This window comes from Chiloscyllium punctatum, chromosome 15 (assembly GCF_047496795.1).
Source record: "Chiloscyllium punctatum isolate Juve2018m chromosome 15, sChiPun1.3, whole genome shotgun sequence".
NCBI classification, from domain to species: Eukaryota; Metazoa; Chordata; class Chondrichthyes; order Orectolobiformes; family Hemiscylliidae; genus Chiloscyllium; species Chiloscyllium punctatum.
In genome coordinates this window covers 5,615,791-5,641,717 of record NC_092753.1, presented here as the reverse complement: position 1 = coordinate 5,641,717, position 25,927 = coordinate 5,615,791, and the positions used below count along the sequence as shown (strand labels likewise).

The 25,927-nt window shown below is 47.2% G+C and overlaps 1 protein-coding gene across 2 annotated transcripts in view; it reads left to right on the top strand.

Moving 5' to 3' along the window:
• Nucleotides 1–25,927, top strand: part of LOC140486003 (protein FAM124A) — a 41,607-nt gene that overhangs the window by 10,175 nt on the left and 5,505 nt on the right. Inside the window, exons 1-3 of one of the 2 annotated variants that reach the window (XM_072584522.1) lie at nucleotides 8,742–9,063; nucleotides 11,589–11,750; nucleotides 16,242–16,966. In XM_072584522.1, the coding sequence (XP_072440623.1) occupies nucleotides 16,244–16,966 (723 nt within the window). In that variant the 5' untranslated portion in view covers nucleotides 8,742–9,063; nucleotides 11,589–11,750; nucleotides 16,242–16,243. Of the gene's footprint in view, nucleotides 1–2,438; nucleotides 2,471–8,741; nucleotides 9,064–11,588; nucleotides 11,751–16,241; nucleotides 16,967–25,927 lie in introns of those variants that run through there. The other variant, XM_072584520.1, reaches the window with a different exon arrangement.

Below are 25,927 nucleotides of genomic sequence, written 5' to 3'. Positions count from 1 at the left end.
ATATATTAATGATATAGAAGATGGTATTAGTAATAACATTAGCAAATTAGATGATACTAAGCTGGGTGGCAGGGTGAAATGTGAGGAGGATGTTAGGAGATTACAGGGTGACCTGGACAGGTTAGGTGAGTGGTCAGATGCATGGCAGATGCAGTTTAATGTGGATAAATGTATGGTTATCTACTTTGGTGGCAAGAACAAGAAGGCAGATTACTACCGAAATGGAATCAATTTAGGTAAAGGGGCAGTACACAGAGATCTGGGTGTTCTTGTACACCAGTCAGTGAAGGTAAGCATGCAGCTACAGCAGGTAGTGAAGAAGGCTAATAGTATGCTGGCCTTCAAAACAAGAGGGATTGAGTATAGAAGCAAAGAGATTCTTCTGCAGCTGTACAGGGCCCTGGAGAGACCGCACCTGGAGTACTGTGTGCAGTTCTGGTCTCCAAATTTGAGGAAAAACATTCTGGCTATTGAGGGAGTGCAGCGTAGGTTCACGAGGTCAATTCCTGGAATGGCGAGACTACCTTACGCTGAAAGACTGGAGCGACTGGGCTTGTATACCCTTGAGTTTAGAAGACTGAGAGGGGATCTGATTGAGACATATAAGATTATTAAAGGATTGGACACTCTGGAGGCAGGAAACATGTTTCCGCTGATGGGTGAGTGCCGAACCAGAGGACACAGCTTAAAAATACGGGGTAGACCATTTAGGACAGAGATGAGGAGAAATGTCTTCACCCAGAGAGTGGTGGCTGTGTGGAATGCTCTGACCCAGAGGGCAGTGGAGGCCCAGTCTCTGGATTCATTTAAGAAAGAGTTGGATAGAGCTCTCAAGGATAGTGGAATCAAGGGTTATGGAGATAAGGCAGGAACAGGATACTGATTAAGGATGATCAGGTGCAGGCTCGAAGGGCAGAATGGCCTACTCCTGCACCTACTGTCTATTGACAATTGTCTGCCTTTTGTTTGTCTTCCTCCTTTTTAAAGTGCTGTTGTTTTGATCTTTTTTCCCCAAAGTTCCAAAACAATGCAACAGCTTGTAAAACAGGAATTGGTGCTCCTGGGATTCGAGGAAGTCACCTCCAACACCTAAAATACCTCATAAAAGGAGCAGCTCTTACAGCCACCATTTTTTCCTGTCCTCCATCTTCACTTACAGAGGAAAAAACAAACATTGTGGTTTGGCTTTCTCTATCTGTACAATTAACCTGTAGGCATTTATCTGAGGTACCGGGAGGGTCTGATAACTGAATAGACCCTCGTTATGTTTTAGCAGAATGACCTCAAATAGTGGTTGTTCCCCACTGCGCCTTGGTAGCAGCTGCCTCAAGCTTTAGTGCGTCCCTCAGCACATAGGCCTGGACTTTGGAATGTGCCAGTCTGCAACATGCAGGTCAACTCTTTACACTGGAAGATCAACAAGTTTCAGGCAAACCAAAAAGCATCTTTCACCAAGTCGATGGTCCTCCAGGCACAGTTGATGTTTGTCTCTGCATGTGTCCTGGGGAACAGACCGTACAGCACAGAGTCCCGCATTACGGAGCACACCAAACAACCACTGCATCGCTCTGCAGACTTCCTTTGCAAAGGCACATTCCAGAAGGAGGTATGTGACAGTCCCTACCACTCTGCAGTTGCTTAGAGAGCAGCATGCAGTGGTACAGAGAGTCTGTGCTTGCATAAAGATCTCACAGGTAGTGCCGTTCTCACTACCAGGCTTGGTACTTGCAGAATCATAGGCCATAGAGTCATCCAGCATGGAAGCACACCCTTTGGTCCAACCAGTCCATGCCGACCATAACCCTAAATTAAACTAGTCCCACCTGCCTGCTCCTGGCCCGCATCCCTCCAAACTTTTCCCACTCATACACTTATCCAAATGTCTTAAATGTTATAATTGTACCTGCACCCACCACTTCTTCTGGAAGTTCATTCCAAACACAAACCACTCTCTGTGTAAAATATTTATCCTTCATGTCTTTTTTAAATCTCTCTCCTCTCACCTTAAAGATGTGTCTCCTAGTCTTGAAATCCCTCATCTTTGGGAAAAGGCAACTGCTATTAACTCTATTTATACCCCTCATTATTTATGAACTCCTATAAGGTTGCCTCTCAACCTCCTAAACTGCAGTGAAAGAAGTCCCAGCCTATCCAGCCTTTCTTTATATCTCAAACCTTTCATCCCCAGTGACACCCTAGTAAATCTCCTCTGAACCCTCTCCAACTTAATAATATCCTGCTATAGCTTGTTGCATGATTTCAACGGCCCACCACCATCTGTTGTCCTGCAATTTAACAACCCAGTAGAATGGGACCATGCCCCTTCCATTAGTATGTGTTGACTCATTTTCCAGTAAGTGACTTTCAGTCATGTTAATAGTCTCGAGCTTTCAAATGATCGATGTGAAGCACTAAAACTATCACTGCTTCCATTTCAGATCAGACCACAGCCAACTGTCCTCAACAAGCTGTAAGTATTAAGAAAATGTATTTATTTTCCTCTTGTCATATACATTGGACAGTTTAACTGACTACATTGAGGACAATCAAAATATTCTTGCTCATGGTGGCTCAGTGGTTAGCACTGCTGCCTCACAGCACCAGGGACCTGGGTTCAATTTCCACCCTCGAACCACTGTCTGCATGGAGTTTGCACATTCTCCCTGTGTCTGCGTGTGGGTTTCCTCTTGTTTCCTCCCACAGTCCAAAGATGTGCAGGTTAGGTGAATTGGCCATGCTAAATTGCCCATAGTATCCAGGGACGTGCAGGCTGGATGGGTGACTCATGAGAAACTGAGGTGGGGGTGGGTCTGGGTGGGAGGCTCTTCAGATGGTTGATGTGGACTTGATGGGTTGGACAGCCTGCTTCCACACTGTAGGGATTCGATGATTCTATGTACAGCTGGAAAACTGGATAATATATTTTGTATCCATATTAAATACAGTTGGTTCTGCCGTAACATGTGTGTCTTCGATGCGAATAGGCTTTAATACAATTGAAGAATTTAGACTGTTATTTGCAGTATGCAAACTTTCCTGACCTGTATTGGCTATAATGCAATTCTGGGCCCATCAGTCTTAATAGCGTGGCCAATGTGCAATTTTCTTATAATGTGAGATAACATGAGAACAGAACTATCATGTTATTATCAGAACCGACTATATTGTGGATTTATTAAGGACTGTAGAATGAAAGAACGAAACACTTTTGGAATTTTCTCCCCAGGGGAACCTGAACTTTCAGTCATTGAGTGCATTCAAGGCTGAGATGGATTTTTGGTCTCTAAGGAATTGCAGGCCGCAGGGATCAGGCAGAAAAACAGAGTTCAGAGATCAAGGATCAAATATGATCTCAGTGAATTGTGGACCATACACAATGGGCTGTGTGGTCTGCTCCAAGTCCTGTACCTTATAGCGTTGCATCACATTTGTGTAGCACCTTCTGTGACACTCGGGCACCCCAAAGTGCTTTACAAACAAATGGCAGGGCGCAACCATGACAGATCGATTAACCGATTTATGACTCAAATAGACCAGAGTGACAGAAAATAAACTTGCAAGTGGCAGGACTGAACTTTCAAATTAGCACTTTTGCTTGTATTACAGTGGGTGGCAGCAGTCTGTCCTTGTATATTGCCAGTGGTGGGATTTGAACTCACGTTGGGGTGATAATGTTCCAAACCGCCTTCAAGGGCTGTCAAAGCAGATCATGAGGTTGATGCAAGGTCAAGGATTGGCAGCAGCTAACAAACCAGATGGAGGTGGTGTGTTGTAGGAATCCAAGTTGTTGTAGCAATGTGCTTTTACCTGCGTGTTGTAATCTGGATGCAAGGATTGTGATGGGAGAGGATCCCACATAATTCCCATTGTATGGTTGACCAAGAATTGCTCTTGCTATTACTGCTTCCTATTGGAAAGATTTGCAGGTTGGCTCTCAGCCTCTTTGGTTGCATTTGGAAAGCACCTACTTTGGCCTCCAAGTGCTGGGCTGGAACTCGAACCTAGAGAGTCTGGCTCAGAGGTAGGATCACTGCACACTGCACCACAAAGTACACCCAACATACACAAACCAAATCCCCAAACAAAATCAGGAAGCAAAGTGACTTTTGTCCATTACTAAGCATCCACTTTGACTGCAGTGTGCACTGGCGGCGAGAGACAGCTCTAGTTAAAAGAATCACCTAGACTCGAATCATTAATTTGCTCTCTCTCCATGGATGCTGTAATTTCCAGCATTTTTTTTGTTTTTAGTACAGATTCCAATATCTGCAGTAGTTTGCTCCTGGTCTGTGTCAAAAGAGTTGACATAGTCCAGAGCTGAAATGTCTAATTCTAGGGGGCTGCATTTAAGGTGAGAGGGGGAACGTTCAAAGGAGATGTGAGGGGCAAGTTCTTTTACACAGAGAGTGGTAGGAGTCTGGAATTCATTGCTAGGAGTGGTGGCAGGAGCAGGTAACGTTAAGGACATTTAAGGGACTTGTAGATCAGCACATGAATATGCAAGAATGGAGGGGTATGGACCCAGCGCAGGCAGAAGGGATTAGTTTAATTTGCCGTCATGTTCGGCACAACATTGTGGGCCGAAGGGCCTGTTCCTGTGCTGTACTGTTCTATGTAAAAGCTGGAAACTGTTTAAATTGAGAGTTCAACAGAGGATTTTACAATAAGAGGAAAAAGTAAAGATAAGAGAAATAAAGAAAGAGTGAATTTGGCGTCCTTCCTGGAGCCAGTTTATGTAAACAAGCCCCTACAAACAGCTATGGGGTAATAATAGACTAGCTGCTTTAGCAAATAAATAATTGACCAGGACACAGGGGAAATAATACCACAGGAAAGGTTACACTCACCCGAAAGTTTACATCTCACCCAAAAGACAGCACTTCTGATAGTCGAGCATTCCCTCAGAACTGTGCTGGAGTGTCAATAGGCTGATGAAAAGTTCTCAGAAATATGAAGTTAGCCGGGAATGATCGGGGCTGGCTGCTCATATGTTCAGTGCTCTAAACGTCAGTGCGAATGAGTCTGAATATCAGCAATGTCTGGGAGCAGGCTCTGTCTTAATATCCACAGTGTCTGGGAGCAGGCCAAGAGGGAGAGTTGCTATACAAATATTTATATTTAGTGTTGACCAAACTGCTTGGGAAAAGTGGGGGAGTTGGTTTTATGGTCTTGTTTTCTCTGATCATTCGATGTGATGTTCTTGGCTGTCGGAAAATAGGGAATTCTGACCAAAACACCTCAGGAAAGCTGCTACCTGGAGATTTCTGGCTCTCTAAATTTCATTCGTCCCATACCCTGCCCTATCCCCTCTACATGCGATAACCATGTTGCTTGGCGCCTCCCTTAAATGGCATGGCAGCAGTGGCAGAGCCCATTGACGAGGTGTTGGTCGGGGAGCAATTATAACTTTGAATCGTTGTGCTCAACAAGACTTTGGAGGATCAGCTTCATTTTGCTCTACCAGCCATCTTCAGCCACCAGATCCATCTTGTGAGTTTGTGTGTGGTCATACTCAGGCTCTGGGCCATCTACTTTGGCATTGCCCAGTTCTCCCTTTAATGCCAAGTCAGCCAAAGCTCTGCCATCATCCTGGCCACTCCCAGTCAGCTCACCCTTCATCCAGCAGAGAACAGAAGATTACTGGGCAAAGGATAGGATGTGGGCCTTTGTCCTGTCAGTGTACAGTGGGTTATGTCAGAGATCCGTTTGAAGCACATGCATTGATATAGCACTTTGCATGACCTTAGGATGTTCCAGAGTGTTTCACAGTTAATGAACTAGTTTTGAAGGGTAAGACCATAAGACATAAGAGCAGAAATTAGGCCATTCAGCCCATTGAGTCTGCTCTGCCATTCAATCATGGCTGATAAGTTTCTCAACCCCATTTTCCAGCCTTCTCCCCATAACCCTTGATGCCCTTGATACTCAAAAACCTATCTATCTCTGTCCTATATATAAGTAATTACCTGGTCTCCACAGCCTTCAGTGGCAATGAATTCCATAGGTTCACCACTCTCTGCCTGAAGAAGTTTCTCCTCATCTCCATTCTAAAGGGTCTTCCCTTTACTCTAAGGCTGTGCCCTCAGGTCTGAGTCTCTCCTACCAATGGAACCATCTTCCCAACATCCACTCGTCCAGGCCATTCAGTATTCTGTATGTTTCAACTAGATCCCCCCCCTCATCCTTCTAAACCCCATCGAGTATAAACCCAGAGTCCTCAAACATTCAAACTTACTATTGGGAAGCTTGGCACCATCCATGCCAAAGCAGCTTGCTAGATTGGTACTACATTCCCAAACATTCACTCCCTCAATTGCCACTACACAGTAGCAGCAGTCTATACAAGATACACTGCAGAACTCACCCAAAATCTTTAGACAGCACCTTCCAAACCAGCAACCATCTCGAAGGACAAGGGCAGCAGGTACATGGAAACACCACCGTGTATCTGCAAGTTCCCCTCCTAGCCACTCACCATCCTGATTTGGAAATATATTGCCACTCCTCCACTATCGCTGGGTCAAAATCCTGGATTCCCTCCCTAAGAGCGTTGTGGGTCAACCCACAGCAGACGCACTGCAGTGGTTCAAGAAGGCAGCTGGCCACCACCCTCCCTCCCCAGGCCAGCTCGGGATGGGCTATAATTTCTGGCTTTGTCCTGTGATGCCCACATCCTGTGAATGAATTTTTAAAACTATCCCTGAGAATCTTTCACCCTGTTGCAACGCAACCATCCTGCTGAAAAATGTTCAAAGGATCGGCTCCCTCTGCCTTTTCAGGAAGGGAGTTCCACAGACCTGTGAGAGAGAAAGGGCTGCCTCACCTCTGTCATAAAGCTCAGGATTAGCCACTACAATTAATTTCTATTCTATTCTATTCTATTGGTATGACAAGAAGTTCAGCAGGTCTGTAGGAACACGTGATACTCAGAAATAATTATCTGTGGAAAATGCATTAACCCATATCCTAACTTGTCCAAGTCCCCTCCACTATCACTTCTGTTCTAGTTAATCCACATTGGCTTGCAGTCCACCAGAGCCTAAATTTTGAAAGTTCTCATCCTTGAGTTCAAATCCCCCATTGTCTCACTTCTTCCTATCTCTGGGACACTTGCCAGCCCTACAATCTTCTAAGATCTCTGTAACCCTCTAACTCTGGCCTTTACCCAACTTGCTTTGCTTCATCAACTGAGGGTGTGCTTGTGACTTCAGTCATCGAGGTCCTAAACTTTGGAACACCCTCACTAAATGCCTCTGCATCTCTCCATCATTTGGGATCCTCCTTTAAACATATCACTTTGATCTCATTTTTACACACCTATTCTCATAACTGCCATAGAGTCATAGAGATGTACAATGCAGGAATGGATCCTTTGGTCCAACTCGTCCATGCCAACCAGATATTCTACATTAATCTAGTCACCCTTGCCAGCATTTAACTCATGTCCCTCTAAACTCTTCCCATTCATATACTCATTGAGATGCCTTTAGATATTCAAATTGTACTGGCCTACATCACTTCCTCATAGCTCATTCTATACCTGCACCACCCTCTGTGTGAAAAGGTTTCCCCTTAGGTCCATTTTAAATCTTCCACTCTTGCCTTAATCCTATATGTACTAGTTTTGGACTCCCTTACCCCAGGCAAAAGACCTTGACTATTTACGCTATCCATGCCCCTCATGATTTAATAAACCTCTATAAAGTCACCTGTCAGCCTCCGGTGCTCCAGAGAAAACAGCCCCAAGTCTGTTCAGCCCCTCCCTATAGCGATAACCCTCCAACCCTGGCAACCTCCTCATAAACCTTTTCTGAACCCTTTCAAGTTTCACAACATCCTTCCTATAGCAGAGAGATTAGAATTGAACACAGTATTCCAAAAGTAGTCAAACTAATGTCTTATACAGCTGCAACATGACCTCACAACTCCTATACTCAATGCCTCTTTAACTCAACATTGGATTTAACACCGGTGGGTGACCTTGGAGTACTTTGTTGCGTAGAAGATGCTACACAAATGCAAGTTGTTGTTTATTAATGTTGTGATGTGGATAAGATGATTGGTTGCAGTAGATTTAGATATTTCTAGTTGAAATCTACCAGACCGACAGATTGTGTGCACATGAATTGGATGGGGTGACTGCAGTGCGTGTGTCCCCCTCTTTTTAAGGAACCTTAAACGGTATCCATTCTCTAGAAACTCATGAGAGTTTTTAAAACAGCGGCGATCAGTGATAATTTTATCCGAAAACTCTAGCCATCTCAACCTTCGATGAGTAATCAGTATGTTTCAGAGCTCGTTAAAGATTTATGACTTAAATCATTTTGGATTTAGCGAAACAGAAGTGACCAACTTAAAAAACTTTGCAATGTAACGCAGATCCTGTGTAATCGGAATTGTTAAAACAGGCTTTCTAGATATCTTACTTGTGCCAATTAGTTAGAACAAAAAAGAAATGTTTAATTTGTTTATTTAATGTCTGTGAAGTGAAGTGGGATGCTAAGTGCAGCTGGATGTCCGGATAAAGACTGGGCCTTGTCTGAAAGTGATGACTGTATCGGTTGTCTGAGCTGTGGGTTTGGTGCTTGTTGGTTGCTCACCCTACCATCGCTTTAGTGTTCACTGTCATCCTTCTCAGACAAAGGATGTTGTTCATGGGTAACCTCCCCTTTCAAACGGCTGCATTGTGCACTGTGCTTTGAACTATGTGTCTCTGTTTGTTTTTCACTCTTCAGAGCCGGTGGAGATGGACAAACACAGGCTCTCTGAAAACAGGGGCTGCCAATCTCTCCCTCCAATGAAAGACCAATCACAAAGGCACACAGAGTGAAGACACAATTGATAATGGCTAAATTCACAAGCCAAGTGCATTGATCTGCAGTTTAAAAGATTTGGCTTGTGTGGCTGTATCTCCCACAGTGGAGGCTGGTCCAATGGGAATGAGCTATCAGCCATCGGCTCCAAACACTCTTGCCTCAAGGTTAGAAGATCATGAATTCTAGTCCCACTCCAGTTACTTGAACACATAAAGAAACACCATCACACCATCAGAAATAGGAACAGGTAAGGCCAGTCAGCCCCTGAAGTCTGCTTCACTATTCAATAGGTTCATTCCACACGTCCACTTTCCTCCCCTTTCCCTGTAACCTTTGATTTCCCCATCCTGATGAAGAATCTATCTATCTCAGCTTGAAGGACTCTGCTCCCACAGCTCTCTGTGGCAAGGAGTTGAAAGACTCTCAACCCTCTGAGAGAAGAAATTCCTCCTCAGCCCAGCCTTAACTCAGTGGGCCTTTACTCTGAGACTATGCCCTCTGGTCTTAGACTTTACCAAAAGGGGAATCCTCTCAGCATTTATCCTGTCAAGCCCCTGAAAAATCCTATATGTTTCAATTAGATCTGCTCTCATTCTTCTAAACGCCAGTGAATAGAGGCCCAACCTGTTTAGCTTTTGCTCCTAAGACAATCCCTTCATACCGAGGATCATCCTAGTGGATCTTCCTTGAACCACCTGCAATGAAATAATGTCTTTCATAGAGTCATACAACATGGAAACAGACTCTTCGGTCCAACTTGTCCAAGCCAACCATGTTCCCAAACTAAACTAGTCCCACCTGTCTTTGGTTGGCGCATATCCTTCCAAACTTTTCCTATTTATGTGCTTATCCAAATATTGTAACTGTACTTGCATCCAACAGTTCCTCTGACAGCTCACACCCACCACTCTCTATGTAAAATCATGTCCTTTATAAAACGTTAAAATGTGCTCCCTAGTTTTGCTTTCCTTAAATAAGGGGACACAACTGCTTAAGGTGCTCCAGTTGTGGTCTCACCAGCACCTTCTACAGTTGCAGTAAGACTTCCCTACTCTTACCCTCCAACCCTCTCGGAATAAGGGGCAACATTTTACTGGCCTTCCTGATCAGCTGCTACAGCTGTGCGATAGCTTTCTGTGTTTCACGAACAAGTACCCGCAAGTCACTTTGTGTTGCAGCTTTCTGAAGATTTTCCTCCATTCAAATAATACTTTTTTTTTGTTCTATGCTCCAAAAAGAGCAACTTCATCTTTTTCCACATTATACAGTACTCCACTCGCCGGCTTTTTGTCTGCTTTTACCTATCATCGGAGTTGGCATCTTTTGGATATAACTTTAAAATGATGCTAAGTCTGATCTTTTAAGTGACTGCATAAAAGATCTTCTTGGAAAGCGGCTGCATTTTCCCAGTTATTCCAGCCAATCTTAATCCCTCAATCAACATCACAAACAGATGAGTGACTGGTAATTGCGTTGCTGTTGGTTGGAGCCTGCATTGTGTGCCACATTTCCGACACGGCAATAGGCTACAGTTGCAAATACATCATCGGCTACTAAGCATTTTGGAACATCCTGAGATTAAGACAGCTTTAGAAATTTCTTTCTTTTTCCTCCAGCCCTGCAATTGTTAGATAAGCCAGCCGCAGAGTGTGAAGGGATGTTAGATATCCTACAAGTGGGAGGCTCAGCCCTTCACTTCCTAGGCGCTGAGTTCAGACTTAACACCAAACTGCACTAAACATGTGCAGCACTAACACTCCACCGCAAGCACTCAGTGCTGTCACAAACGGCTGTATGAAGGATCCCCTGATAGCAAATCCCAGGCTTTTTTGGGAAGGCATGCTAAACAAGGTTGGCAGTGTCAAGCTTTGAGACTCAAAAGGTGGGAAACGTTGAACAGACCAGGATAGTCCCCTTGATCTCTCCTGTATTCGATCCCCTCTGACAGAGCATCAGTTGAATATAAGACATGGATGTCAAGCCAGCATTTCACTGAGTGCTGCACCGAGGAGCCCTGGTTATGTTGAAATCATTGGGAATCTGGGAGAAAGCGTGCTGCTGATTGGAGTCATACTGCCCAACATATGAAGATAGTTGTAATTGTTGGGCACCAATCAGTCATCCCAAGGTCATCTCTGCTGGGGAGTGGGGAGAGAGTGTGGCCTAGCTCCAAACATCTTCAGCTAACTCATCAATGAACTTCCCCCCACCAATGTGTCAGAGTGGGAATGTTCACTGTTCGCGTGGTGTACAATATGATTTACGACTCATCTAATACAAAAGCAGACTATGTCCATATGTAGAAAGATTTGGATGACATTCAGCCTTGGGATGATTAGTGACATGTATCATTCGTGCCACACAAGTGCCAGGCAATGACGATCTCCAATAAAATTGCGTCTAACCATCTCCTTTGGACATTCAAGTGGTATTACCCATCACTGACTCCTCCCCCACTATCCATTTCCTGAAAGATTATCATTGACTAGAAGCTGCACAGGAACAGCCATATAAATGCTGTGACTACAAGAACACGGTCAGACGTTGGGAATTCTGCAATGGGTTACTCATCCTCTGACTCTGAAAGCTTTTCCACCCTTTACAAAGTGCAAGTCAGGAGTGTGACAGAATACACTCCACTCGCCTGAAGTAGTGCAGCTCCAACAGCACTTGAAACATGACACAGCCTTGATGATAGGCTCTAGATTCAAAATTGCTCAGGGACATATGAAACTTTTAAGTAAGCCAGGTTGTTTGTTTGTTTTTTGGAAGGACTTACAAGCCAGAGATGTTTGAGAATGCAATTCAGTAAGTGTCTGGAAAGAAAGAATTATACCCAAGCTTGAGAGAGACTTTGGAATGTGGTAACTGAAAGGAATCTCAAAGATACATTTCAAAGGAAGAAATAAAGTGCATGGATCTGGACCATCTCCTGTGAGTTACGTTCACAGACTGTGGACATAGTTTAAACTAAGAGCTATGACTGTCCAATGTGAGCTAATAATCTGAACGAAAGACATCTCTGTGATTTTCTTCAACAGGAATATTTAAGACAAGGAGGTTAAAAACCAACTGAGTCTCTGGTATGTGTGTGTGCGAGTCTGCCATTCTAGTGCTATTGAGTTAGTGTGTTGTGTGAACATTACAGCTAAATACAATACTACACGCCCCTGTGTTTGCAAATGAAAGGGACAAGAACAGGATGTTTCCCTCTCTGCTCAAAGCAAGTCACAGTGGAACAGAAAACTAGACAACTGGCCTTAGAGAACCTGCAGAACCCAGAATCTCCCAACCAACTACTTAACTGCCAGAGTCAATGCCATAGAATCACCCCACTTAATGGCAATGGCCTCTCACCATCTACTCTGAACAGACAAACCACATAGCAAAACAAAACCCCCCAAAAAGAACCTGCAGATGCTGGAAAACAGAATAAAAAACAGAAATTGCTGCAAAAAACTCAGCAAGTCGGGCAACATCTGTGGAGAGAAACAGAGTTATGCTTTCTCATGCATATACCTTTCAGTGGGAACCTATACTTTGAAATTGCAGAGACTGCAGGCCCTTTGTGCTTTGGCCCTTCTCACTGGGCAACCGTCACACCTCGGGAATTTGATCTAAATGTATATTCCTTGCAAGAATCTCAAGGCAATCTGAGTAGGGTCTAGTGGAACAGCCGTAAGTAATAATGATAATTAAAGTAGGAAAATGGCTGGGGTTGTTACCTCACAATGTCAGCCACGTTAAGAGAAATGAGTACAAATGATCTTCAGAAGCTAGCTCATCAAGCGAGGCTAGAAGAAGAAAGAGGTCAAGGGAAACAATTGGGCGGCACGGTGGCACAGTGGTTAGCACTGCTGCCTCACAGCGCCTGAGACCCAGGTTCAATTCCCGCCTCAGGCGACTGACTGTGTGGAGTTTGCACGTTCTCCCCGTGTCTGCGTGGGTTTCCTCCGGGTGCTCCGGTTTCCTCCCACAGTCCAAAGATGTGCGGGCCAGGTGAATTGGCCATGCTAAATTGCCCATAGTGTTAGGTCAGGTGTAAATGTAGATGTAGGGGTATGGGTGGGTTACGCTTCGGCGGGGCGGTGTGGACTTGTTGGGCCGAAGGGCCTGTTTCCATGCTGTAAGTAATCTAATCTAATCTAATTCTGGAGTTTGGCGCCAGGCCAGATGAGTAAATGGCTGCTCATGGGGGAGAAATGGAAATTGGGGCACTCAAGAAACCAGAATTTGGAGAAATACTAATTGGGAAGGGCTGTGAGGCACCATCACAAAATGAGTGATCAGTCTCCCTCCTGTAGGAAGGATGCTTAGAAAAGATTTACAAGGATGTTGCCAGGGTTGGAGGATTTGAGCTTATAAGGAGAGGATGAGTAAGCTGGGACTGTTTTCCCTGGAGTGTCGATGGTTTAGGGGTGACCTTATAGAGGTTCATAAAATCATGGGAGGCGTGGATAAGGTGAATATTCAAGATCTTGGCACCAGGGGTAGGGAAGTCCAAAGCTAGAGGGCATAGGTCAAAGGTTAGAGTGGAAATATTTAAAAGGGACCTAAGGGACAATATTTTCACACAGAGGTTGGTGCATGTGTGGAATGAACTGCCAGAGGAAGTGGTGGAGGCTGGTACAATTACAACATTTAAAAAGCATCTGGATGGGTATATGAATAGGAAGGGTTTAGAGGGATATGGGGCAAGTGCTGGCAAATGGCACTGGATTAATTCAGGATATCTGGTTGGCATGGACGAGTTGGACCGAAGGATCTATTTCCGTGCTGTATATCTTTATGACTCTGTGTCTCTAAATCAGTAGCACCATTCACACCGACCCCAATTTGCCATCAATGTGTAAACTGGGCTGCAGATCTGCAAGAAGTTCCTGATGAAGGGCTTTTGCCCAAAATGTCGATTCTTTTGCTCCTCGGATGCTGCCTGACCTGCTGTGCTTTTCCAGCATCACACACTTGACTCTAATCTCCAGCATCTGTAGTCCTCACTTTCGCCTTGCAGATTTGCTGTGGCCCAATACCAATTGCGACTTCATTGAGTTAATGTCCATGTGTGTCTCTCGCTTAATTACGGCCCCCGCTCTGCCAGCCACAGCTCAATGGAAATTCATGGCTTGTACCAGTCACCATTTTCAGAAGGTGTTTGGCACATGCTGGTTTCATAGTCAGTCCTTATAGATCTTCAGGTCAAGTGCAGTCACGGAAGGAAGGCTACATTAAGCGGCAGTCCAAAGTTAGGGGAGGGAAAGTGGCCAAAAAAATCTTTGAGGTGGGGGAGCAGCTATGATGCTACATCTGCAACCCAACTGTTTCTACCTCTGTTGATTTTACCTGGAACCAGACCCTTGCATTGCAATAGTGGTGAAGAAGAAGCAGCAAGGTGGGAGAAGAATGAAAGATTGTTCTTCAACAATCATTGTTAGATTTCCCAGCCCCACATACACTCTGGGAACACTCATTCAGACAAGGCTGTTAGACTGACATGCTCATTCTTTGTGGAATTGATTCAGTGCTGTCGGGGGGAGTATTGATATAGAATATAGATATAGAATCCCTACAGTGTGGAAACAGGCCCTTCGGCCCAACAAGTCCACCCCGACCCTCTGAAAGGTATCCCATCCAGACCCATTCCCCTGCCTTATTACTCTACATTTACCCCTGACAAATGCACCTAATCTACACATCCCTGAACACTATGGGCAATTTAGCATGGCCAATCCACCTGACCTGCACATCTTTGTGACTGTGGGAGGAAACCGGAGCACCCGGAGGAAACGCACGCAGACACGGGGAGAATGTGCAAACTCCACACAGACAGTCGCCCGAGGCTGGGAATCGAACCCAGGTTCCTGGCACTATGAGGCAGCAGTGCTAAGCACTGAGCCACCGCGCTGTCCCCATTCTCAAAGCCCACATTGTGCTCAAATCAACTTTGAAAACCGCCCCTGGAACGTCAGAGGCTGAGGGGTGACTGTATAGAAGTTTATAAACTCATGAGGGTCATGGGTAGGGTGAATATTCAAAGTATTTTCTCCACGGTGGGAAAACTAGAGGATATAGGTTTAAGGTGAGAGGGGAAAGATTTAAAAGGGACCGAAGTGGCAACTTTTTCACACAGAGGGTGGTATGTGTATGGAATGAGCTACCAGAGGAAGTGGTGGAGGCTGGTACAATTGTAACATTTAAAAGGCTTCTAGCTGGATATATGAATAGGAAGGGTTTGGAGGGATATGGGTGAAGTTCTGGCAGGTTGGACTAGATTGGATTGGGATATCTGGTGGCATGGACAGGTTGGACCAAAGGGTCTGTTTCCATGCTGGACATCTCTATGAGTCAAGAGTGAGAGATCCTAGGCACAAGATTAACTGTCAGAGATTGAGGACAGAAGAAACTCCTTCATACAAGGTTAAGAAGCAGAAGGATTTACTTTGAAAGTAACTGTGCCAAGGGTAGTTCAACTCTGTGGTTGGAAGAACACAAAATGGGAACAGGGGGCAGTTACAAGCAATCGAAGCTGACAGTGTGTCAGGTGAGTGGTTGGATAACTGTTGCATATTTAGATGCTGCATTGACTTCATATTGCTATTGTGAACCTAGGATGTAATCTCAGCACCAAACTGGAGATTAGCTACAGAACTTATTCCAGCTCTGCTACTAAATGGAAAGGACATGGTAAACCTCCAAGCTTTTCAGTTTTATTAACTATTGCTTGTGATTGCATTGATTGCACTTGACGGGAGTGGATTTTCAATTCATTTACCCTGACCGCGAGCTCTCACAGGTCAGGTGTTTTATTGGTTGAATCCACTTAGAGTGAATGATTACTTACTTTCCCACTTGCCCCAGAGGCATTGCCAGGGCTGGACCACTGTGGCTCAGTGGTTAGCACTGCTGCCTCATAGTGCCAGGGACCTGGGTTCGGTTCCAGCCTCGGGCGACTGTCTGTGTGGAGTTTGCACATTCTCCCTGTGTCTGTGTGGGTTTCCAGTTTCCTCCCACAATCCAAGGATGTGCAGGTTAGGTGAATTGGCCATGCCAAATTGCCCATAGGGATGTGTAGGTTAGGTGCATTAGTTAGGGGTAAATGTAGAGTAGTAGGGGAATGGATCTGGGTGGGTTACTCTTCAGAGAGTTGCTGGGCCGAACGGCCTGTGTCCACACATGAGGATTCTATGATTCAAGTTCCGGTGAGAGTTGGTGCGATCGGGAATTCTCTGCCTAGACAAGTAACCTTTGTAAAGGTGCCAGATGTAAGATTGAAAAGGACACATGGGTATCAGGAGGCAGCAGGAATGTGTAACAACTTTCAAATAACCAGCCCAGACATGACGTGCTGAATGGTCTCTTTCTGTGCTGTGAGATTCTGCTGCCCCATTGACTCATTGTTTCCCCTTCTTGTGCTTTCTCCCCGAACAGGCATGGCAGATCCATTCCTGGTCACCTTGCATGTCATCACCAACCCGGGAGATGCAGCGGCCCTCCAGGGCGCAGTCGACAACCTCGTAACGTGGATTAATCCCGAGCTGCGGCTCTTCATCGCCTCCGAGCGCGGCTCCTCGCAGCCCCGAGGGGTGAGGAGGGGCAGCAGCGGCAGTGGTGCACACCCGGCTCTAGCTGTCATCATCTTTGTCCATGAGGAGTGTGGGCAGCAGATCTCCCAGCTCCATGAGCGTTTCCTCCACCCACCTTGGGAGTACCACCACACCGAGATGGTCAAGGGCCGAATCCTTCCCTACATGCCCCGGAACCAGGACTTCTTCACTCTGGCCAATCACAACGCCCTCTGGGCTGTCAGGCAGGTGCACTATGGGAAGGAGATTGTCCGCTTCACCATTTACTGCAGCTTCGAGAACTTTGTGGACATGGCGAGGATGTACCAGCTGATCCTGAGGAGGGAGTCGTCCCAACGAAAGCCGGACTTTGTGTTCTTCACCGTCTACTCCAACGCAGAGGTCGACGTTCAGCTCTCGCTGAAGAGGCTCCCAAAGGATCAGGGCCCTTCCCCCACCGAGTTGGCCCTGCTGGAGTTCAGAGTTCACGACATCGGACACCTCATCCCTCTACTGCCGAACCCCTGCAGCCCAATCAGTGACCTGAGATGGCAGACGGAGGACTATGATGGAAACAAGCTCCTGTTGCAGGTAACCCACCTTCTTATACTGTAGCTGCAGCAAATGCTTTGTCTGTTGTTTAAAAGGAAAGAGAATGCAGTTGTCCCATCATCAGCCCCTTTAAAAGGAAGGGTGAGATTTCTAACTCTAACTGAACCCTACTGTTGTGGATCCATCTCACAGACAGGAGCCACCAGCACCTTGTCATGGATTGTATTGATCACAAAATCCTTACAGTGTGTGAGGAAGCCATTCAGCCCATACCAAACCTTCAAAAAGCATCCCACCCAGATCCAGCCCCCAACCCCATAGCTAATCAATCCAGACTGCACATCCCTAGATACTATGGGGCAATTGAGCATGGCCAATCCACCTCACCTGCACATCTTTGTGACTGTGGGAGGAAACCCACGCAGACACGGGGAGAATGTGCAAACTCCACACAGACAGTCACCCGAGGCTAGAATTGAACCTGGGTTCCTGGCTCTGAGAGGCAGCTGTGCTCATGACTGAGCCACCATATTGCCCCAGGGTCTCACTGTACTCAGCCGCCACAGCTAACTGCCCATTCCCTGTCACCCTACCCCTGGGGAAGACCACCCAGTAGTTCAGTGGGTCATTTCATAGTCTGTGGTGCAGTTGGTAATGTGTGTGCCCATGTGACAGCTAGATGCCCTCCTCCATGACCGAACACATCAGGAAAGGCCTGTGTCTTGTGGGAGACCCTGCAGTTTGGTTGCTGATAATTCACACAATCAACTGAAATTTGCTGTCAAAGCCAATGTGGGAATCGATGACATTACGAAAGAGAGTTGCTGCAATGATCAGGGTCAGTTTAAGCTTACCTCGACTCTCTCGGATTGTCATAGATTCATAGTTGTACAGCATGGAAACAGACCTTTGGGTCCAACCCGTCCATGCCAACCAGATATCCCAACCCAATCTAGTCCCACCTGCCAGTACCTGGCCCATATCCCTCCAAACCCTTCTTATTCATATACCCATCCAAATGCCTCTTAAATGTTGCAATTGTACCAGCCTCCACCACTTCCTCTGGCAGTTCATTCCATACACGTACCACCCTCTGAGTGAAAAAGTTGCCCCTTAGGTCCCTTTTATATCTTACCCCTCTGGCTCTAAAACTATGCCCTCTAGTTCTGGATGCCCCCACCCCAGGGAAAAGACTTTGTCTTTTTACCCTATCCATGCCCCTCATAATATTATAAACTTTAATAAGGTCACCCCTCAGCCTCCAACGCTCCAGGGAAAACAGCCCCAGCCTGTTCAGCCTCTCCCTATAGCTCAAACCTTCCAACCCTGGCAACATCCTTGTAAATCTTTTCTGAACCCATTCAAGTTTTATAACATCCTTCTGATAGGAAGGAGACCAGAACTGCACACAATATTCCAACAGTGGCCTAACCAATGTCCTGTACAGCCGTAACCTGACCTCCCAACTCCTGTACTCAATACTCTGACCAATAAAGGAAAGTATACCAAACACCTTCATTGTCCGAGAATTCTCCTGGAATTAAAGATTACCTGGACATTCCTGGTAAACATACGAGGAAGACAAGTAATACATTGCGTTTCGCTGCAAGAGGATTTGAGCTCAGAAGTAGGGCTGTCTTACTGCAGTTTGACAAGGTCAGGATGAGACCACATCTGTAGAACTGTGTGCAATTTTGGTCTGCCTACCTAAGATAGGATATAATTGCCATAGAGGGAGTGAAGTGTCATGAGACTGATCCAGGGATACCAGGGCTGTCCTATGAGGAGAGATTGGTTCTACTGCACCTGTGTTCAAAAGGACAGCAGGAAATCTGATTGAAATCTAATAACAGGGATGGATTGACGAGGTGTGGGAAGGATATTTTCCCCATATCGTCTCAGGATATGGGATAGACCGTTTAGGACTGAGTTGAGGAGACATTTCTGCATTCGGACCGTGGCCAACCTGTGGAATTCTGTTCCACAGAAGGTGGTGGAGACCGGGTCACTGAGTACGTTCAAGAAAGCGATAGGTGTTCAGATATTAAAAGTATTGAGGGGCATGGAGAGAAAGGGAGAATATGCCATCGAGAGAGAGAGAGAGAGGATCGGGCATGATCAATTTGAGTGGCAGAGCAGCCTCAAAGGGCCGAATGGCCTACTCCTGGTTTCTCTGTCCATGCATCAGCACTGGGAGGTGTTTGAGAGCAGGTTTGTTTTGAATTAGTGGCAGGAGAAATGGCTGGGCTGAGCAGTTGGAGGCAGGAGGGCCACCGACAGTGTTTGCTGTACCTTCCTTTGAATAGAGTCCATTTTCTGTCCTCCCCCCAATACTTGCGCTCCAAGTGGCTCCATCATTTGTGTGACTCTGTCATTAGAAACATTCAGCTCTGACATTGCATTATCCAGCCATTGGAAAGACCAATTTATGTACTGCACTAAATAATAAAAACCAACAGTCCTGACTCCTCCAGATTTACTATGGCGAGGGAAATAAATATATGTACAACATGCAAGCTTCTACTGACTTGTAGCAGCATGGCAGTGTTACTGGGTTAGTAAACTGGGGACCTGGCTCGAATGCTGCAGAGACAGAGATCAAATCCCACCATAGCAGCTGAAGGAACTTAAATCTGGGAGGAGATACTCCTCTCATTGATAAACGATCATGGCATTGTCTTCTTGGCAAGATCGCAATTCTCAAGAGCAAAATTAGGATGTGCGCATGCAGGATCGACAGACCACTCTCAGAATTGTACTGAAACGTGTACTGTCACATGTACAGATACTCACACTTATTCATATGTCTCTATATTGTGTCTAGTGTCCATCTGGTCTAATTTTTGAAAATGACTAAAAGCTAGGGTTGGTTAGGCCTATTGGAAAGATGTTGTGAAACTCGTAACAGTTCAGAAAAGATTTATAAGGATGTTGCCAGGGTTGGAGGATTTGAGCTATAGGGAGCGGCTGAACAGTCTGGGGCTGTTTTCCCTGGAGCGTCGGAGGCTGAAGGATGACCTTATAGAGGTTTACAAAATCATGAGGGGCATGGATAGGATAAATAGACAAAGTCTTTTCCCTGGGGTGGGAGCTTCCAGAACTAGAGGGCAAAGGTTTAGGGTGAGAGGGAAAAGATATAAAAGAGACCTAAGGGGCAATGTTTTCACACAGAGGGTGGTACGTGTATGGAATGAGCTGCCAGAGGAAGTGGTGGAGGCTGGTACAATTGCAACATTTAAAAGGCATCTGGATGGGTATATGAATAGGAAGGGTTTGGAGGGATATGGGCTGAGTGCTGACAGGTGGGACTAGATTGGGTTGGGATGTCTGGTTGGCACAGATGGGTTGGACTGAAGGGTGTGTTTCCATGCTGTACATTTCTATAACTCTATGACTCTAGGGAACTAGTTGTCCATCTTCTCAAATCATTATTTAGTGGTGTTCAGGTTTGAGAAGGCTAACTCAAGCAGCCTTTTGATCGGCTTTCAAACTTGCACACACTACTGAATAGTGGGAGCTCGGTGCTATGGTTGGATAGTCAGGCTAGACCAGAGCCAGAGCACAGCATTTCTGACCTTGGAACAGCTGCTGGTTCACTGGCATGAAACCAGGGCTTAAAGGGTTAAATTATGAGTCTACAATTGGTTTCTATTTCCTGGAGTTTCCACAGTTGAGGCATTCAATAGGACAAAGAGAGAAACTAGTCCCCCTGCTGGCAGAATCCAGAACCAGCAGAACAAATTCTCAAACAAGAACTCGGGGTATTTAAGGGTGAAGTCCTTTCTCACGCAAAGCGGACAGTTGGATGATCCGGAAATCTTTCCCTGCAAAAAGGCGGGGGATGTTGGAGGTCAGTTGGAATTTTTTAGAGGTGGTGGCTGAGGAAATCAAGGGAACAAAGCAAGTCAAATGAAGTGGAGATACAGACAGAATTGAAAGAAAGATGTGCATTTACATAGCGCCTTTTCATGGGCTCAGGAATTGCCAATGTGCTTTACAGCCAATGAAATGTTTTTTAAAGTTTAATCGCTGCTGTCATGTAGGGAAAACAGCATCCAATTTGTACAAAGTGCGGCTTTTCATAATAACTGGATAATCTGATTTTGTGGGTGTGTGTTGTTCACTGGGGGATAAATATTGGCCAGAACTCCAAGGACGGTTCCCATGATGCTTTATGTCTATCTTAGAGAGCCGATGAGGGTCTCGATTTGAAAAGTCTCATTTGAGAAATGGCATTTCAGTCAGTCCGGCATCTGGTCAGTAATGCACTAGAATGCTAGCCCAGGGTTTTGTGCCCACATGTAGTACCTGGAGTGGGATTTGAAAGCACAACTTGGGTGGAAGTGTTATTAAGCTAAACCATGACTGATGCTATCATTCCTGTGTCCCCCGCGTAGGAATCACATCCCAGGAACATCAACACCCACAGGAGGGTCACGAGACAGGAGTACCACATGTTAGCTTGGCATGGCACAGCCTCCCTCTACGATTAGAGTGAGGGCCATGGATTCAAAATGGTGGCTGTTGAGGGGGGATGGGCTCCCACTGCTGTGTAATGGCCCTGTGTCGTTACCCAGATGGTCAACCAATGGCCAAAGTAAACTCTGATTTAGTAAACACTTGGGGTTCCATTTATCAGTTAAGTGTTATCCTACAATCAGCTATGCTGAACAGGAGAAATAATTCAGAAACCCAGCCTGCTGTGGGCCTGGTCTTTTGATAACAGCTTTAAGTCGTCGCTAAGTCTCTCTGATGTTGACTGAGTGGATTCAGTGGCCAAGTAGACAAATGGTCTTTGTTGTTTCAGGCAGTAGCCATGTTTCTCTGGCACACACGAGTGGGAGATACCAGGCAGTGCTAGGTAACCCTGAGGGAGGTAATAGGCTTTAAAGGCTTTGGCTGTGGAAGGGAACCAATTTATACATCACGTAGCGAACACTTAGCACTGACAGCCTTTTGCAGTGAAGCTAAACAAAGTCCCCGTTTTGAAATGAGAGCCTCTTTCTGAATCCGCTGCCCCACCGTAAGGTATTGTGGGAGGGTGCTCTCTCCACAAGGGTTAGTAAATCAGGCCATAAACATGGGACCTCATTACCGGCTGTGTAATGGTACAAGCTGTCCCTCTGATGGACTTGTAGACGGAGGGAAAATAAACCAACCTGCAGAGCATGAGAAGGCAAATATCGGCTCTATGCACCCAGTCACCTTCAGGTTACAATCCAGAGTAACGGTTACTTGAGAGACAAAAAAGGACACTTTTTCTTTGAACAGTCTTAACCCTTCACGCTGATCTTTGTTTCTGACCATGCAACATTCGCTGCTAGTTTTAAAGAGACAGTTAATTGAATGCTATACAGGTTACATTAGCAAAGGAAAAGAACTTGCATTTTTTTGTAGCACCATTCACCACTTCAGGGCGTCCATTAACACTTCAAAACTAACTAAGGATTTTTAGGCTGTTAGCATTATTGTCACACAGCAGCCAATGGTCACAGCCCAATCCCAGAGGCAGCAATGTGGAGTAGATTTCCTCTTTTTATGAACCGGTCTTGACATGGAGGTAAATTCACCTGTTTGTCTTAGAATAAGGCCACAGACCCTTTTACGTGCACCTGAGAGGGCAGGTGGGAACTCACTTACATGTCTCAGTCAGTAAAGGCACTTGAGAGTAGTGTCGCTGGTGATTCAGCCTGATTTTATACTCTCATCTCCAGGATGGGATTTGAAACTGCGGCCTTTCACTCAGAGGCAGAGGTTGGCATCACTGAAGAAGGGCTCATGCCCGAAACGTCGATTCTCCTGCTCCTTGGATGCTGCCTGACCTGCTGCGCTTTTCCAGCAACACATTTTCAGCTCTTAACTAATGCTTCACACTGAATCACTCTCTCATAGTAGACTTTTGAAAAGTAAAGCAATGGACTAACAGGATAGTAATCAATGCGTGCACGTTTACACTGTTGACAGAATGATTAAACAGAGGAGTGGGGAGCGGGTTAATCTCACACCTGTCTGGTTTGCACCCACCGTAATGGAATGGCCCAGTCTGAATCAGCTGATGATAGTAAGCTGGTCAGCTCCATGCTGGAAGAGGGGTCACCTCTCAGTAACCCTGAATCTTAAGAAAAAGCCGCATATCTCTCCGGCAACGTATCAACCAACCGATCATTTCCAATCGAAGTAAATGCAAACGAAACGAAACTTGGCCAATTCTGCGAGGTTCTCCAATTCATGTGTTACTGTCTAGAATCATTTCCTCTTGCCTTCCACTTGCGGCTTAGATCTCTTTTGTCAGAAAGCCATCTATCAGGACAGGTGTAAAGAAATCACTGCAATGGTCAATGGACCCCCGCCAAGCATGACAAAGGGAATGCAGTGTAAAAGAATGTGAGATATATTCCAGGTTTTACCGTGTTCTGCTGAGCCCATACCAGCATTATTATCTTCAGCCCTGGATGCTGCAACGCCAGAAGCAAGTGTTAGCCTTGGGGATGTGCAGTGTTAGCCTTGGGGGATGTGTGGTTTTGGCCTTGGGGGATATCCGGTGTCGGCCTTGGGGGATGTGCGGTGTTAGCCTTGGGGGATGTGCGGTTTTGGCCTTGGGGGTTGTGCGGTGTTGGCCTTGGGGGATGTGCGGTGTTGGCCTTGGGGGATGTGTGGTTTTGGCCTTGGGGGATATGCGGTGTCGGCCTTGGGGGATGTGCGGTGTTAGCCTTGGGGGATGTGCGGTTTTGGCCTTGGGGGTTGTGCGGTGTTGGCCTTGGGGGATGTGCGGTGTTGGCCTTGGGGGATGTGCGGTGTCAGCCTTGGGGGATATGCGGTGTCGGCCTTGGGGGATGTGCGGTGTTAGCCTTGGGGGATGTGCAGTTTTGGCCTTGGGGGTTGTGCGGTGTCGGCCTTGGGGGATATGCGGTGTCGGCCTTGGGGGATGTGCGGTGTTAGCCTTGGGGGATGTGCGGTGTTGGCCTTGGGGGATGTGCGGTGTTGGCCTTGGGGGATGTGCGGTGTCAGCCTTGGGGGATATGCGGTGTCGGCCTTGGGGGATGTGCGGTGTTAGCCTTGGGGGATGTGCGGTGTTGGCCTTGGGGGATGTGCGGTGTTGGCCTTGGGGGATGTGCGGTGTTAGCCTTGGGGGATGTGCGGTGTTAGCCTTGGGGGATGTGCGGTGTTAGCCTTGGGGGATGTGCGGTGTTAGCCTTGGGGGATGTGCGGTTTTGGCCTTGGGGGATGTGCGGTGTTGGCCTTGGGGGATGTGCGGTGTTAGCCTTGGGGGATGTGCGGTGTTGGCCTTGGGGGATGTGCGGTTTTGGCCTTGGGGGATGTGCGGTGTTGGCCTTGGGGGATGTGCGGTGTTAGCCTTGGGGGATGTGCGGTGTTAGCCTTGGGGGATGTGCGGTTTTGGCCTTGGGGGATGTGCGGTGTTGGCCTTGGGGGATGTGTGTTGTTAGCCTTGGGGGATGTGCGGTTTTGGCCTTGGGGGATGTGTGGTTTTGGCCTTGGGGGATGTGCGGTGTTAGCCTTGGAGGATGTGCGGTGTTGGCCTTGGGGGATGTGCGGTGTTGGCCTTGGGGGATGTGCGGTGTTAGCCTTGGGGGATGTGTGGTGTTAGCCTTGGGGGGTGTGTGGTGTTGGCCTTGGGGGATGTGCGGTGTTAGCCTTGGGGGATGTGTGGTTTTGGCCTTGGGGGATGTGCAGTGTTAGCCTTGGGGGATGTGTGGTTTTGGCCTTGGGGGATGTGTGGTTTTGGCCTTGGGGGATGTGCGGTGTTTGCCTTGGGGGATGTGCGGTTTTGGCCTTGGGGGATGTGCGGTTTTGGCCTTGGGGGATGTGCGGTTTTGGCCTTGGGGGATGTGCGGTGTTAGCCTTGGGGGATGTGCGGTGTTAGCCTTGGGGGATGTGCGGTGTTAGCCTTGGGGGATGTGCGGTGTTAACCTTGGGGGATGTGCGGTTTTGGCCTTGGGGGATGTGCGGTGTTGGCCTTGGGGGATGTGCGGTGTTAGCCTTGGGGGATGTGCGGTGTTAACCTTGGGGGATGTGCGGTGTTAACCTTGGGGGATATGCGGTTTTGACCTTGGGGGATGTGTGGTGTTAGCCTTGGGGGATGTGCGGTTTTGGCCTTGGGGGATGTGTGGTGTTGGCCTTGGGGGATGTGCGGTGTTGGCCTTGGGGGATGTGCGGTGTTAACCTTGGGGGATGTGCGGTGTTGGCCTTGGGGGATGTGCGGTGTTAACCTTGGGGGATGTGCGGTGTTGGCCTTGGGGGATGTGCGGTGTTAACCTTGGGGGATGTGCAGTGTTGGCCTTGGGGGATGTGCGGTGTTAACCTTGGGGGATGTGCGGTGTTGGCCTTGGGGGATGTGCGGTGTTAGCCTTGGGGGATGTGTGGTGTTGGCCTTGGGGGATGTGCGGTGTTGGCCTTGGGGGATGTGCGGTGTTGGCCTTGGGGGATGTGTGGTGTTGGCCTTGGGGGATGTGCGGTTTTGGCCTTGGGGGATGTGCGGTGTCGGCCTTGGGGGATGTGCGGTGTTAGCCTTGGGGGATGTGCGGTGTTAACCTTGGGGGATGTGCGGTGTTGGCCTTGGGGGATGTGCGGTGTTGGCCTTGGGGGATGTGTGGTGTTGGCCTTGGGGGATGTGCGGTTTTGGCCTTGGGGGATGTGCAGTGTTAGCCTTGGGGGAATGTGTGATGTTGGACTTGGGGGATGTGCGGTGTTAACCTTGGGGGATGTGTGGTTTTGGCCTTGGGGGATGTGCGGTGTTGGCCTTGGGGGATGTGTGGTGTTGGCCTTGGGGGATGTGCGGTTTTGGCCTTGGGGGATGTGCGGTTTTGGCCTTGGGGGATGTGCGGTGTTAGCCTTGGGGGATGTGCGGTTTTGGCCTTGGGGCATGTGCGGTGTTGGCCTTGGGGGATGTGCGGTGTTGGCCTTGGGGGGTGTGTGGTGTTGGCCTTGGGGGATGTGCGGTGTTAGCCTTGGGGGATGTGCGGTTTTGGCCTTGGGGGATGT